The following is a 16134-nucleotide window of genomic DNA, read 5'->3' as shown; positions in this document are numbered from 1 at the left end:
ATTTGAAATGCGGACTCGTCGGACCACAGAACACTTTTCCACTTTGCGTCGGTCCATCTTAGATGAGCTTTCTGGGTGTTGTTGATAAATGGCTTTTGCTTTGCATAGTAGAGTTTCAAGTTGCACTTACGGATGTAGCGCCGAACTGTATTTATTGACATTGGTTTTCTGAAGTGTTCCTGAGCCCATGTGGTGATATCCTTTACACATCGATGTCGGTTTTTGATGCAGAGCCGCCTGAGGGATCGAAGGTCACGGGCATTCAATGTCGGTTTTCGGCCTTGCCGCTTACATGCAGTGATTTCTCCAGATTCTCGGAACCTTTTGATGATATTCTGGATCGTCGATGATGAAATCCCTAAATTCCTTGTTTGTTGAGGAACATTGTCCTTAAACTGTTGGACTATTTTCTCCCGCACTTGTTCGCAAAGAGGTGAACCTCGCCCCATCTTTGCTTGTGCTTAACTGAGCATTTCAGGGAAGCCATCACGGCACCCACCTGTCCCCAATGAGCGTGTACACCTGTGGGATGTTCCAAACAGGTGTTTGATGAGCATTCCTCAACTTTCTCAGCTTTTTTTGGAACGTGTTGCAGCCATAAAATTATTATTGTTATTGATTATTTGCTAAAAACAATCAAGTTGATCAGTTTGAACATGAAATATCTTGTCTTTGTAGTGTATTCATTTAAATATAGGTTGAACATGATTCACAAATCATTGTATTCTGTTTTTATTTATGTTTAACACAACGTCCCAACTTCACTGGAATTGGGGTTGTAATTTATACATCATATTTAATGTATATACCGTTATGTACCACATTAATGTCCATACACCTCTAATGTACCATATTTTATTTCTTCTACACGCCTCTAATGTACCACATTTACGTATTTAATGTCTATCCACTTTTGATGTACCACATTTACATCATCTTTAATTTCTATACACCTCTAATGTACCACATTTACATATTTAATGTCTATAGATCTGTAATGTGTATGTGTAATCTGTAACGTATGTACCTCTAATATTGCATATTTACATGACATTTCACGTATCAAATTATCATGTTTCCATCAGAATGGTTCGAGCGAGAGGAGGGAGGTGCGCCAGTTCCAGTTCATGGCCTGGCCCGACCACGGCGTGCCTGAGTATCCCACGCCCACGCTGGCCTTCCTGCGCAGGGTCAAAGCCTGCAACCCCCCGGACGCCGGACCCATGGTGGTCCACTGCAGGTGATCGCGCAAGAAAACACACTTGCAATATATTGCTAACGCCAGCTAGCACAGCCACATAAAGCTATTGGCCGTGCTATTGCGTTGGCTACCTAAACAGTGTGACATCATTGCATAGCAACATACGGTAGCATCGTGCCATAGCATCGTAGCGTAGCATTACGGTGTGATATCATACCGTGACAGCAAAACTTGAAGTGCGACATCAGATACAGTTGATGTCATAGCTTAATATTATAGCCTCGCATTGTAGCATAGCATCGTGGCCTAGCATCATCACGTAGCATCATAGCATATCATCATAGTATGATACTAGGGATGGGCAAATACCGATACCAGGTATCGATATTGGGACGATACTAGTCTTATTTCAAGGTATCGTGTACTTGTGAAGGCTGCCAATACCGTTGACTGATACTTACGGCAAAAAAAATAAAATCTAACATTGAGTAAGTTCTCTTCGCCTGTAATTGCCGCTGCAGCGGTTTGAAACATTGGCAAATTATCATGTGCATCATAAAGATCGAAAGATCTTTGTTCACAATTATCTGTCATTGTGCTCATTGAAATTTTACATATCAAATGTATTTGTAGTGTCGGTACGCGGTAGCAATGAGTACTCAATAGTCAATACTCGACTAGTACGGGTATCAGTCTGAAAAAAGTGATATCGAACATCCCGATATGATACCATAGCATCGTAGCAAAGCGTCATAGTATAGCATGCTAGCATAAGATTATAGCGTGACACCATATTTTGGCATGATCGCGTAGCACGCTAGCCTAGCATGACAGCGTGCGGTGACGTGCTTCCAGCGCGGGGGTTGGCCGCACGGGCTGCTTCATGGTGATCGACGCCATGCTGGAGCGCATGAAGCACGAGCATTCGGTGGACGTGTACGGACACGTCACCTGCATGAGGGCCCAGAGGAACTACATGGTCCAGACCGAGGACCAGTACGTGTTCATCCACGAGGCCCTGCTGGAGGCCGCCGTCTGCGGGAACACCGAAGTGGCGGCCCGAAACCTCTACGCGCACATACACAAGCTCAGCCAAGTGCCGACCGGGGAGACCGTCACCGCCATGGAACTGGAGTTTAAGGTCAATATTGGCTTTGGTTTATTAATATTATATAAATATTATAAACAGTCTACTCTGTGATGCAGCTTAGTAGTTTTGGGAACGTTTACCTAAAGAATCGGCCAATCCCATTTTCAACATCACATATTTTTTTATATAGTGTATATTATTCATATACGTATTATATAAAATTGGAATCCATGCTCAGAACAAAAATGACCATTTCATATGTAATAATATTCATTATTTTGTCATGAAATATTTATATAATAGTTTCTTTTTAGCATGGATAAAGATTTGTGTATTGTCATTTTGTTTATTTAAAATTAAATGGGGTCACTGATGGTGTAGTGGTCCTGACTTTGGTGCAGCAGCGTGGGTTCAGTTCCCACTCAGAATGTGAGTGCGAATGGTTGTCCGTGTCTATATGTGCCCTGCGACTGACTGGCGACCAGTTCAGGGTGGAGTCCGCCTTTCGCCCGAAGTCAGTTGAGATAGGCTCCAGTGCCCGGCGACCCTAGTGAGGAGAAGCGGCTCAGAAGATGGATGGATGGATGGAATTAATGAATAATGGACGGCATGGTGGCCAACTGGTTAGCACATCTGCCTCACAGTTCTGAGGACCGGGATTCAAATGTTCTCCCCGTGCCTGCGTGGCTTTTCTCCGGGCACTCCGGTTTCCTCCAACAGCCCAAAAACAGGCGTGGTAGGTTGATCGAAGACTCTAAATTGCCCGTAGTTGTGAATGTGAGTGTGACTGGTTGTTTGTTTCTATGTGCCCTGCGATTGGCTGGCGACCGGTTCAGGGTGTACCCGGCCTCTCGCCCGAAAGATAGCTGGAATAGGCTGCAGCACGCCCGCAACCCGCGTGAGGATAAAGCGGTACATAAAATGGATGGATGGATCGATAATGTATGAGTAATACATAATAGACTACATAGTAATTAGTTATTAATTCATTGATTTAATGGTGCGGTTGTCAATAAAATTGATTGAAGTTACTACTGTAATTATAATTTTCATAACGAACTGTCCTTTATTGTAAGGTTATGATAAAAATGTGCCTTTAGCACAGGTGTCAAACTGGTGCCCCGGGGGCCAGATCTGGTCCGCCACATCATTTTATGTGGCCCGCGAAAGCAAATCAAAATTGCTCATTGTGTTCTGGTGTAAAACCATCGAGATATTTGCAAGCATTTTTTTGTTACCAATCCCTCTTTGAATAGAAATGTAATAGTTGAAAAACATGTTTTTATAGGCTTCTGATTCACACATTCATTCATCAATTTTTTTCGAACCGCTTGTCCTCACGGGGGTCGGGTGTGCTGCAGCCTATCCCAGCTGTCTTTCGGGCGAGAGGCCGGGTACACCGTGAAGTGGTTGGCGCTGATCCAGTTTCGTCTGTTGGAAATTATCTATATTATCTAATTATATTATCGGGCTCTCCTATCTCTGGGGTTGAGGTCACCAAGGTGTTAAAAAGCTCCTCGGTGGTAAGGGTGGATGAGATTCGCCCGGAGTTCCTCAAGGCTCTGGATGTTGTGGGCCTGTCCTGGTTGACACGCCTCCGCACGGAGGGTGGGTTCCATCTACAAGGGGATCACACTCCTCAGCCTCCCTGGTAAGGTCTACTCAGGTCTACTCAGGGGTGCTGGAGAGGAGGGTCCGTCTGAAAGTCGAATCTCAGATTCAGGAGGAGCAGTGTGGTTTTTGTCCTGGCCGTGGAACAGTGGACCAGCTCTACACCCTCGGCAGGGTCCTCGAGGGTGCGCGGGAGTTTGCCCAACCAGTCTACATGTGTTTTGTGGACTTGGAGAAGGCGTTCGACCGTGTCCCTCGGGGAGTCCTGTGGAGGGTGCTTCGGGAGTATGGGGTACCGAACCCACTTATACAGGAGGTTCGGTCCCTGTACTACCGGTGTCAGAGTTTGGTCTGCATTGCCAGCAGTAGGTCAGACTCGTTTCCAGTGAGGGTTGGACTCCGCCAAGGCTGCCCTATGTCACCGATTCTGTTCATAACTTTTATGGACAGAATTTCCAGGCGCAGCCGAGGCATAGAGGGGGTCCGCTTTGGTGGCCTCAGTATTGCATCTCTGCTTTTTGCAGATGATGTGGTTCTGTTGGCTTCATCAAGCCGTGATCTCCAACTCTCGCTTCAGCGTTTCACAGCCGAGTGTGAAGCGGCTGGGATGAGAATCGGCAACAAAATCTGAGACCGTGGTCCTCAGTTGGAAAAGGGTGGCGTACCCTCTCCGGGTCGGGGATGAGATCCTGCCCCAAGTGGAGGAGTTCAAGTATCTTGGGGTCTTGTTCACGAGTGAGGGAAGAATGGAACGCGTGATGCGGACTTTGTATCGGTCCGTTGTGGTAAAGAAGGAGCTAAGCCGAAAGGCGAAGCTCTCGATTTACCGGTCGATCTACGTTCCTACCCTCACTTACGGTCACGAGCTGTGGGTCGAGATAGGGTGAGAAGCTCGGTCATCCGGGAGGATCTCAGAGTAGAGCTCCTGCTCCTTCACATTGAGAGGAGCCAGGTGAGGTGGCTGGGGAGAGGGAAGTCTGGACGTCCCTGCGAAAGCTACTGCCCCCGCGACCCGACCTCGGATAAGCCGTAGAAAATGGATGCATGGATATGTTAAAACATTTTTATTTTATTTTTTTTATTTCCACATACAGTGCATATTTTCTTCAAGTTACTTATACCATCCATCCATCCATTTTCTGAGCCGCTTCTCCTCACTAGGGTCGCGGGCGTGCTGGAGCCTGTCCCAGCTGTCATCGGGCAGGAGGCGGGGTACACCCTGAACTGGTTGCCAGCCAATCGTAGGGCACATACTAAACAAACAACCATTCGCACTCACAGTCACACCTACGGGCAATTTAGAGTCTCCAATTTATGCATGTTTTGGGATGTGGGAGGAAACCGGAGTGCCCGGAGAAAACCCACGCAGGCACGGGGAGAACATGCAAACTCCACACATGTCGCGGCCGGGGATTGAACCCGGGTCCTCAGAACTGTGAGACTGACGCTCTGACCAGTCGTCCACCGTGCCGCTGCTACTTATACCGACAGTGCATATTTAAGAATATTTCTACATTCAGCATATATAATTCTGAATGATTTGATTTGAATTATTTAGACAGCACAACTGAAGTCAACAAAGGTGTGTGTGCGCGTGTCTGTGCAGAAGTTGGCCAATTCCAAAGCACATACCTCACGTTTCATCAGCGCCAACCTGCCGTGCAACAAGTTCAAGAACCGCCTGGTGAACATCATGCCTTTCGAGTCCAGCCGCGTCTGCCTGCAGCCCATCCGAGGCGTGGAGGGCTCCGACTACATCAACGCCAGCTTCATCGACGGATACAGGCCCGTCCGCTCGTCGGGTATTTCTGCAGTGGCGCTCGCTGGCGCTCCGTTCTCACTGGCCGGTTTTGTGTTCGCTTCACCAGGATGCAGAGAGCCTACATGGCCACCCAGGGCCCCTTAGCCGAGACCACCGAGGACTTCTGGAGGATGCTGTGGGAACACAACTCCACCATCGTCGTCATGCTCACCAAACTGCGCGAGATGGGACGGGTAAAACATGACTGGAGATAACAGTGAAATGGAGAAGGATGCGGGTCGTACTGTTGGAAAGCGCCCCCTAAAGATGTGGGGGTTGAGTTCATTTCATCTCTGCATGTGTTTCTGTTCAAAACCTGTTTCCAATGGGAACTATCCAAGTACAGTACTAGCAAAACACCCAAAATCCCAGTTTGGTTAAAGGTAGGTGGGCAGTATCGTTTAAAAGCTCGGCCCTGGAAACCCGAGGGTAGAAGTCAAATTCATCCCCGTATGACTTTCCGTTCAAACGTTTTTTCCAATGGGAACGATCCACGGATCGTCGAAACACTCCAAATCGTGACTCTGACACTTCCCGACTTCGTACAAGGATGTGGGTCGTACCGTAGGAAAGCTCAACCCTAAAAATGCGGGGATATACGTCAAATTCATCCCTGTAGCAGCTTCTGTTCAAAAGTTATTTCCAAAGGTACCGATCTGTAGACTGACAAAACGCAGCAAATGGTGGCTCTCGCACTTCCTGATATCATAGAAGGACGTTGGAAAGCACATTGCGAAAACTGTGGTACTACAAATCAAATATATATCTTTGTATGACCTTCCGTTCAAATGTTATTTCCAACAGTAGGTTTTCGACGAACCTCCCAGAACTCTGTGCGCTACCATTGTTAGCGTCCCCCTAAAATTCCATCTCTTCTGCAGGAAAAGTGCCACCAGTACTGGCCCGCTGAGCGCTCGGCCCGCTACCAGTACTTTGTAGTGGACCCCATGGCCGAGTACAACATGCCGCAGTACGTCCTGAGGGAGTTCAAAGTGACTGACGCCAGGGTAGGTGGCGACCGTTTGTTTGCTATCTTTGCGCGAGGCGTACCGTAGCAAGCGTTCGTCCGTCTTTGTCGATCAGGACGGCCAGTCGAGGACCATCAGGCAGTTCCAGTTCAGCGACTGGCCCGAGCAGGGAGTGCCCAAGAACGGGGAAGGCTTCATAGACTTCATCGGACAAGTCCACAAAACCAAGGAGCAGTTCGGCCAGGACGGACCAATCACTGTGCACTGCAGGTGGCCGTGCCCCATCTTGCTCCACTCGCATCACGCACGCGCCACACTAACCCACACTTACTTAGTTATCTTCTTAGTCACTTGGTCAGCCATTTAGTTAGTCGGTCAGTCAGTCAGTTAGTTAGTTAGTCAGTTAGTTTGTTAGGTAGTTAGCTCACAGAGTGCTTTGACAAACAAAGTAGAACACTACATGTTTTGTTTAATGTGCTATATTAATAATTATTAGTTAGCTCGTCAGTCATGTTTTTAGTCAGCCAGTCATTAGTTCAGTTAGTTGGTTCTATAGTTAGTAAGTTAAATAGTTAGTTGGTCAGTCAGTTACTGGTAGTTACTCAGCTAACTAGTCAATTAGCCAGCTACTTAGGTATGTAGTAATTTAGTTCGTCGGTCAGTCAATTTGTCTCTTAGTTGCTTATGTAGTCAATCAGTCAGTCAGTTAATCAGTTAGCTAGTTATATAGTTCGTCACTTAGAAAGTTAGTCCAGCATTTTTTTTGGAGAGGGAGTTAGCTCATATAGTTAGTCAGTCAGTCGTCGGCCTGTGATTGGTTGTCCTAAAGCCGTGTACCCGCCCACCAGCGCCGGCGTGGGGCGCAGCGGCGTCTTCATCACGCTGAGCGTCGTCCTGGAGAGGATGAGGTACGAGGGCGCGCTCGATGTCTTCCACACGGTCAAGACCCTCAGGACTCAGCGGCCCGCCATGGTGCAGACCGAGGTAACGATCGGTTACTTGTTCCGGAACAAGTAACCGCAAAAGTTAGCAAACCACAAAACAACCACCAAAACAAAACAAAAAAACCAAAAAAAAAACCACAAAACAAAGGATTACACATTGAAAACAAACATTGCAATAAAAGCCAAACTCATAGTGGTTACTATATAGCGCACAGGTGTCAAACTCAAGGCCCAGAGGCCACATGTGGCCCGCCACATCATTTTATGTGGCCTGCGAAAGAAAATAATTTGTGTCAACTTCCATGATTCTTGCTAAAATCTGCAGAATTTGTTTTGTTACAAAGCCCCTTTTACAGTAACGTGAACAATAGTTGAACAAACAGGTATCCTTGACCTCTGATTTCAAAACTAGTTATCCATGAATTTGTTATGTATATGTATTACTACGATGAGGTGATGAAACATTTATATGGTTTGACAGTTATAACAGCCCTCTGAGGGAAACCGTACCAGCAATGTGGCCCGCGATGAAAATAAGTTTGACGCCCTTAATATGGCGGATCGGGAGTGATTCCGTCTTGTGCCTTCAGGACCAGTACCAGCTGTGCTACCGGGCCGCTCTGGAGTACCTGGGAAGCTTTGACCACTATGCAACATAACCGCACCCTGAAGACCACCCTTGCGCCAGCCATGCCCGCTACGCTCCGACCACGAGGAGGTGACCGCCAGTCGGGGGCCTGACCGACTCCCGACTCTCGCCGAAACCTGGCCAACCCCTCCCGGAACCCCCAAACACCCGTGGCTCCTTCCTTCATCTTGTACAAATGATTTTATATCAATATCTATTAATCTTTTCATTTTCGATAAGCACTGCTGAAGACATGTCTTTTCCAACATGCTATGATCATGATGACTATTAGTATTATTAATATTCACCTGCTGCTACTTTGCTTTTCCACCATAGACATGATACTCCAATGTTATTTTTATTTTTTATTTTTCTCGCGCGAGTGGGGGTCCAAACTTCTTGACGACGTTTATTTTTGGGGTGTTCTAACTCCCTAACGACGGAGCACGTCAGACAAACGGTTCAAATGCAAACTTCATGGCTCTGAAAAGCTCAACAGGAAGTGGAGCCACTGCAAGTCTGGGTGCACTTCTTGGTATACGTGAGCTGTGGTCCAGTATACAAGGAGTGTACCCTGACATATTGGGATTTTCAAACGATATAGTCATCAAACAGAGGAGAATAATGACGTGTCACTCCAAAGATGAGAAAGTATCGTTTATGAGGTTTAGTCATTTTGGGGGGTGCCAAGTGACCAAATGACAGTGCTTCAGTCATCTGTGGATGAGGGGAGATGCATTACGGTCAATCGAAAAAATATAGATTTTATGTTGTCTCTTGCATACGTGATCTCTTCTCTATTTTTAAATACAAAAGATGGAAATAAAAGGCTTTGGAAACCTTGATGTTCAGACTCATCATTCCATTTCACTTGCATTTACTTCTATATTTTTTCCGTATTCATTGACAGTATGTTGTTCGTGCCAAAATCCACTCTACATTGCACAGTAGGCTGCAGTGTATAGCTGTCATACTATATTTCTCATGATCATAATCATTGCCTGCACATGCCTGTCAAAATAGACTCGTGACTTTCAGAATGGGAAACAACCCATGTAAAACCAAGGTGGCATACTGTATAAGAGTAGCTAAATTATATATATTTTTAAATATTATTATTATTATTGTACAAGCATTTATACCATTATTGATCAAGTTATATGAAAATGACGCATAAAATGTAGTTTCATTTGTCATATTAATTTAGTGAACGTAAAACTCACTCAACTTAAATCACATATTGGGACATTTTCATTGTGAGTGAGAACCGCAAGCCCCGCCCCCTGACCTCATGTAAACAAACGCAGACTGCGCATGCGTGCGTCACCGCCGTTATGGACGACTGTCGTCTTTTCTCCGTGAACTTCACGTTTCTCTTCCTACTCCGCTAACTCGCGGCTTGCGAGGGTTAACAACACATCCGCGTTGCTTCGCACGTAAGTGAATTTGAGATCTTTCGCGTTAGGTTTGCGCGCGGAAAAGTGTGAGCAAAAGCTAGTTTTGTGGCGAAGAGAGGCGGCGAGCAACAAGCTGTGTTTGCTAGTTGAGCTAACGTGCTAAGCGAGGGCAGCTGTCAGTTTTTAGTGCGCTCACACCGCATCTCATCTCCTTTAAACGTTCAACTTTTCACATACCTACACGTGTTTATTGCACATTTTGTATTCCTGAAAGTCGTGTTCGCTCTCCTGATTTCTGAGTTGACTTTAACCTCACAAGGCGAAACGGGCTGTCCAAAGTGTTAGCATATTTAGCTAGTAAATATTTTTCCGAGGAGCTTGGCTGTCATTGGGTCACAGCCGGTGGCAGACACGCCCTTCGGCCAATCCCCGGCCTGCGCGTGTTTAATTGGCCGGCTCGAGTAGGCGGGCTGGTTTGCGATTGGACGGTTCGGTAGTGTTTAAACAGCGCATTAGCCACACCACGTTTACGTTTGTTATGCTCTTTATCAGCGGTACTTGGAGCCTTTAGAGTTCTTCCGTCGCCTAGTTGGACTTCTAGGAGCTTCTCTCCATACTCCTCATCAATGCGTTGGGGAAAAAAATTAAAAGAATTGGCTCTGAAACAGTCATTCTCAACAAATGGGTCAAGAAGGGAAGCTTGACTGGGGATCCTTGGTTTACGACGGTAGCGACATTACGACGTTTTAACTCCCCCCCCCCCATTACAGATTTTTAAAAAGTAAATATGTTTACATGAAAACACAAAGTCCCACTGAAAAGAAGCAAGGGGAAGAATACATCAATTTTCTGAGCTGTTTACAAGAAAATATATACATTACAAAATTAATACGTCTAAAATTTTTCTTGCATGTCGAATCAAAAACAACAACAATAACAGCATCCGAATGATGGCTCATGTCGGGAAAAACTCGTAAGCGGGGATCACTCGTATCTCAAGGCGCCACTGTATTTTCCAGCCCCGTAGCAGAAAGCAGACGTCCACGATGAGCGCCAACCCGGCCGCCCGGAGCGCTGCGGCCTGCGGCATCATGACGTTCACGCCCTCGGCGGAGGAGTTCCGAGACTTCCGCCGCTACGTGGCCTTCATGGAGTCTCGGGGAGCGCACCGGGCCGGAATGGCCAAGGTACGTCCGGCCCCTTTGCGACCTCGCCGGCCGAACGTCCCGCTGACATGTTCCCGGTGCAGGTGATCCCGCCCAAAGGCTGGAGGCCGCGGAAGACGTACGACGACACGGACGAGCTGGTCATTCCCGCTCCCATCCAGCAGGTGGTGACGGGCCAGTCGGGCCTCTTCACGCAGTACAACATCCAGAAGAAGCCCATGACCGTGCAAGAGTTCCGCAAGACCTCCAACATGGACAAGTAACCTTCACATGCAATCAGCTAGAGTAGCAGAAGCCTTTATTACGTGAATATTATAAGCAACAATTATAATCTGCAATGTTGTATGTAACAGAAAAAACTATTCATGTATTAATAAATAGAATTCAGCAATATTTGAAATTAATTTATGTATACAAAGGTTTTTGTGAACATCAGCAATAATAGTCAGTAGCATTTTTATGAAGCAAAGCTACTATACATGTATCAATATAGTCTATATATAAGCATTATATAAGAATGTACAGAAGTCAATGTGAAGGGCAGCGGTTATAGTCAGCAGCATTATAAGTAGCAGAAAAGTATAGAGGTATCAATCGATAGTGTAAACATAAGCGGTATATTGCAGATGTACCTCTACTATGCTATCCTGTATAAGCTAATGTGAACAAATAGCAGCAAGAATAGTCAGCGGCATTGTCTGTGATAGCGACAATACTAAGCCATATTACACATGGATATACATTATGAAAAGGTTTTCATTTATTTCTACCTTTCCAGGTTCTGCCATCCGCGCTACGTGGACTTTAACGAGCTGGAGCGGAAGTTCTGGAAAAATCTGACGTTCAACCCTCCGCTCTACGGAGCGGATGTCAGCGGGAGCCTGTACGACCCGGTAAGTAGCCGGGGCCCGGACCGCGCCGCGGCTCACGGTCTTGGTCACCCGTTTGTTCGTCCACAGGACGTGTGCGAGTGGAACATCGGCCGCCTGGACACCATCTTGGACACAGTGGAGCACGAGAGCGGCGTGAAGATTAAAGGAGTCAACACGCCTTATCTTTATTTTGGCATGTGGAAGGCTGCCTTTGCCTGGCACACAGAGGACATGGACCTATACAGCATCAATTACTTGCACTTTGGAGAGCCCAAGTCCTGGTACGTGGGCAAAACCCCCACCCGCTCTCGCTAGCTTCCGCTGAAATTTCGGGACAGCTCAGCCGCTGAAGCGAAATGAAATTTGGTCGACGTGCCTATCGCAAGTAGACCTACCAAAAAGTCTCAAGAAAAGACGCAAAATCTGTCATTTTGGTTCAAAGCAGCCCTTTTTGGTTCATGTTGGCAATTTCCGGGCATCCTTCAAAGGCGAACTCAGAATTTGCTGAAAATTCAGCTCCCGAAGTTAGTCTGACTTAGCAATCATGTCTATCATGAGTATCCTCACAAAAATGTTTCCAGAAACTATGTCCGAAAAGGGTTGCCATTTTGGTTCAGTTTCGGGTTAAAGTTTGCAATTTCCAGGTGTCCCTTTTAAATATGAATGTAAGGAATTTTGGCCCTCAGAACCACTTTAATCTAGAAATTTTTGAAATTGGGTATGCATTTCTATCATGAGCAAAAACAACAGAAGAATGCTTCCATTGTGGTGTCAAGTTGACAATTTATCATCCCATTGCACGCATTTCCAGTGGTCCTTCAAAGACAAACTCCTTGAGATTTTGTCCACTTGCTAGCAAATTTGAACAGCGTAGACTATCAGAATCAGAATCAGAATCAGAATCATCTTTATTTGCCAAGTATGTCCAAAACACACAAGGAATTTGTCTCCGGTAGTTGGAGCCGCTCTAGTACAACAAACAGTCAATTTACAGAACACTTTGGGGACATAAAGACATTGACAAAAAATGAGTTTAATAATGTTTAATATGTTATATGTTTAATAATGAGGTATATCACATCTGTTGTTTATGTTCTACCCAGGTATGCTGTCCCCCCCGAACATGGGAGGAGATTGGAACGTCTCGCCAAGGGTATGCGTGCTTTCCGATTATCTTCTTCAACTTGTGCGGCCAAGAGGAGGGTGTTACCGTGACGTGTTTGCGCGTAGGTTTCTTTCCCGGCAACGCTCAGAGCTGCGAGGCCTTCCTGCGCCACAAGATGACCTTGATCTCACCGTCCATCCTCAAGAAGTACGGCATTCCCTTCGAAAAGGTGACGCTTTCTTTTGATTTTGAGTCAAGCTGCATCATGAAACCGTTCAGTACGTTCTGTGCTCGGCTTGTGTTGAACGACACTCGGCGTTAATCGTGCAGGTGACCCAGGAAGCGGGCCAGTTCGTCGTCACCTTCCCGTACAGCTACCACGCCGGATTCAACCACGGCTTTAACTGCGCCGAGTCCACCAATTTTGCCACGGAGCGGTGGATCGACTACGGCAAACGAGCCACGCTGGTATGCCAGCTTTCACGCAGTGTCAAGTGTTAGTCCCCAAAACGGGCGCCACCCTGTCTCGATTGTAGCTCTAATTCTGCTCGCGAAGGCGGAATATTACCGGGTCAGCTTGGCCTCCCCCGTTCTGTGTAGTTCACTTTATATAGAACAGCAACACTAAATAAGAGCAGAAAAATGCCATTTATTTTATTTTAAAAATTGCAAATGTCATTTTATTAATTTAGAGATTTGTTATTGTTCATAATTTGTTTTTAATTAAAACATTTACATTCAAATTCATGATTATTTTGTTGTTGATTTTATGAAATGATTCAATTAAATGTTATTGATAGTTTTTAAAAATATGTAATCATCACTTTTTGACTTGATTCATTTAACATATAATTTTCTTTAATTGCTGAAAGTGAAAATGTTGCGAAGTGTGCTTTTTTAAATTGTATTTGATATTGCGTTGATGCAATAAAACCACGATCGATTCGAAGATTTGAAACACTGTAGCGCTGACTAAAGGGTTCTACTCGTCTTCCTGTCTAACTGCGCTCGCACTTTTCAGTGCTCGTGCCGCCAGGACATGGTGAAGATCTCCATGGATGTGTTCGTGCGTAAGTACCAGCCGGAGCGCTACAAGCTGTGGAAGGCCGGCAAGGACAACGCGCCCATCGACCACTCCAAGCCCACGCCCGAAGCCGCCCTCTTCCAGAAGGAGAGCGGCCCGCCCGCTGACAACGCCGATTGCGACCGCCCCCCCGCCGGCGGGTAAGCCAGTTGGTCGACGGGCGGCGTGCGGCGACATGTTGACTGATGTCTCGGCGTTTCAGCCCTAAAGCTCAGACGGCCGCCAAGCGACCGCTCGACGCCTCCGAGGTCACCGAGGCCGAGTTGGCCGAAGAGGAGGCGGAGCCAAAGAAGGCCAAGATGGAGTCTCCCGCCCGAGTCGAGGCGGACACGCATGGTAACGCGCACCAGAGCTTTCAGGAAATGCTTCTTTTGGAATCAGTGTGGGAAAAAAAGTGAGATAAAGAAGATAAAAAATATATATATTTTTTAAGTAAAGAACAAAAAAAAGATAATACATTTTAGATTTTATTACAATTTTGAAAATAATTGCCATTTAAGAAAAATGTAATACATTATTTGTACTTGTTTTAATTTACATTTATTTTTAGTTTCATTATTATTTAAAAATAATACAAAGTATTACTCTTAAGATTGTGATATTTTTAAAATGTAATATACTTTCATTTCTTATAAATTAATATTTCTGAATTACATTTAATTTATATTAAGACAATTTCAATGAATTAAATGGCTAGATTTTGAAAAGAAATAAGATTGTTTTAAATAAATTTAACACATTTTTCGAAAAGATTAACACACAGTAACAATAAGGCGCTTTCATCTGTAAAGTGTTGCAAAAATGTATTTGAATTAGTTTTCAAAATGTTTATTGTATTTAACTTTATTTTGTTTTTAAAATGTTATTTACACTTTTCTAAAAAAAAATGCAAAATTTGTGCCATTTTTAAAATAATATTTTTTTTTCTTTTTTTTTAGAAAATGTCATTAGATTTTTTTAATTATTATTTTTTTTAGCTTTCCAAAAGAAAATTGAGAGTTTTAATTAGATTTTTAACACAACGGTGACTCACAAGCACACTCAGGAAATATTTCCCTTGGAAAGTATAAAGCCAAAGAAAAACCTTTCATGCTTGCTGGTTTAAAGTCTAAGTTAAAATGTTTTTTTGTTTGTTTGTTTTTTCTTTTTTTTCTTTTTTCTGTAGATCAGACAGTCAAATTGGAGATTGAGTCTCAGGAAGAAAAAGAAGACCAAGGGGAAGAAAAGCCTGGCAGCCCGGAAATGTTATCAAGAGAAGAGGAGGAGGAGGCAAAGCCTCCGGCGAACCACACGCCCGAGCCCCCAGAAGGCCAGGTGGCGGCGCCGTGCTCGGCGGAGGCGGGCGGCGACAGGGAGGAGCCCAAGCTGGACGGCGTGTCTCCACAGAAGGTTTTCCAGAGGACGCTGAGCCCCGCCGACGTCCTGCACGTGCACAGTTACGCCAAAGGAGACTACGCCGAGGAAGAGGCCGCGCCCAGAGACGAACGTAAGGAGGAAGAAGGCAGCGGGGGCGACCGCGACGACGACGCATACGTCAACAAAGTGAGTCTTGACCAATCTTTCATTACCCTTCAGGGATCTCGTTTGATGTGCGTCTGAGACGCACAAAAATGAGAAGGACACGTGAAGCATCCGTTGACGCGTGGTTTAAGACCCGCTATACGTATGTATATGTATGTATACATGGTGAAGAGTCTTCACACACGGCCGATGAAAAGTATACGCAGTACACGCAAACTTGATTTTCTGCGTGAACCGTCCCAACACAGAATGCAGGGTTTGAGTTAACGTGCACAATTTCCGTCTCTCCGAGGTCGTATCAGAGGTGGGATGCTACCTGTGCGACTTCTGGAAAGCCACGAACGGGGTGCGACACGCTTTTCTCCCGTCCTGTTCTGTTGAAAGCAATTGTCACAGCTGCCCAGAAAGCGGGTAGAAAGGGGCACGGCATCCCGCAATCAGATGAGATGACATCGGCGCCAGCTTGTGGTGTGAACTGTAAAATAGACATTTTCAACACAGCGACATGGAGGGGGAAAAAAGTCGACTTTTTCAGGGGCTGTCAAAGGGGCGTAAGGTGCGAGTCGTGTGACAGTACTGCTTGTGTCCAGCAGCGGCCAGAAGAGGCCACCAAGCAGAGTGATCTGGGTCAGCTGCCGGGACACCACCCGCTCATCAAGGACATCCTCAGCGATGAAGGTGCGCCTGCGGAGGGACCGCAGACATTTTGTGTGCAGGTTCCATTCCTCATACCTCAAACTGTGTGT

The 16134-nt window shown here is 45.7% G+C and overlaps 2 protein-coding genes across 11 annotated transcripts in view; both read left to right on the top strand.

Annotated features, from left to right (window-relative positions):
- ptprfa (protein tyrosine phosphatase receptor type Fa) overlaps positions 1 to 9086 on the top strand; it is a 68437-nt gene extending 59351 nt beyond the window's left edge. For all 5 annotated transcript variants that reach the window (XM_061682942.1, XM_061682945.1, XM_061682943.1 and 2 more), the window contains 8 exons: positions 1086 to 1240; positions 2057 to 2342; positions 5509 to 5687; positions 5771 to 5897; positions 6585 to 6710; positions 6787 to 6941; positions 7520 to 7655; positions 8206 to 9086. In XM_061682942.1, the coding sequence (XP_061538926.1) occupies positions 1086 to 1240; positions 2057 to 2342; positions 5509 to 5687; positions 5771 to 5897; positions 6585 to 6710; positions 6787 to 6941; positions 7520 to 7655; positions 8206 to 8274 (1233 nt within the window). In that variant the 3' untranslated portion in view covers positions 8275 to 9086. The remainder of the gene's footprint in view (positions 1 to 1085; positions 1241 to 2056; positions 2343 to 5508; positions 5688 to 5770; positions 5898 to 6584; positions 6711 to 6786; positions 6942 to 7519; positions 7656 to 8205) is intronic.
- A 485-nt stretch (positions 9087 to 9571) lies between these two features.
- kdm4aa (lysine (K)-specific demethylase 4A, genome duplicate a) overlaps positions 9572 to 16134 on the top strand; it is a 16397-nt gene continuing 9834 nt past the window's right edge. For 3 of the 6 annotated variants that reach the window (XR_009769005.1, XM_061683014.1, XM_061683016.1), the window contains exons 1-12: positions 9572 to 9679; positions 10660 to 10827; positions 10890 to 11065; positions 11585 to 11699; positions 11766 to 11959; positions 12782 to 12831; positions 12909 to 13012; positions 13114 to 13251; positions 13805 to 14007; positions 14070 to 14203; positions 15033 to 15409; positions 15979 to 16066. Coding sequence is in view for 4 of the 6 variants with exons in the window: in XM_061683014.1 (XP_061538998.1) it covers positions 10687 to 10827; positions 10890 to 11065; positions 11585 to 11699; positions 11766 to 11959; positions 12782 to 12831; positions 12909 to 13012; positions 13114 to 13251; positions 13805 to 14007; positions 14070 to 14203; positions 15033 to 15409; positions 15979 to 16066 (1720 nt within the window). In the remaining 2 variants the exon portion in view is untranslated. The other 3 variants (XR_009769006.1, XM_061683015.1, XM_061683017.1) reach the window with 3 other exon arrangements.

This window comes from Phycodurus eques, chromosome 8, assembly GCF_024500275.1.
Source record: "Phycodurus eques isolate BA_2022a chromosome 8, UOR_Pequ_1.1, whole genome shotgun sequence".
Lineage (NCBI taxonomy): Eukaryota > Metazoa > Chordata > Actinopteri > Syngnathiformes > Syngnathidae > Phycodurus > Phycodurus eques.
The sequence above is the reverse complement of the archived record's forward strand: the minus strand, read 5'-3'. Positions and strand labels throughout refer to the sequence as shown.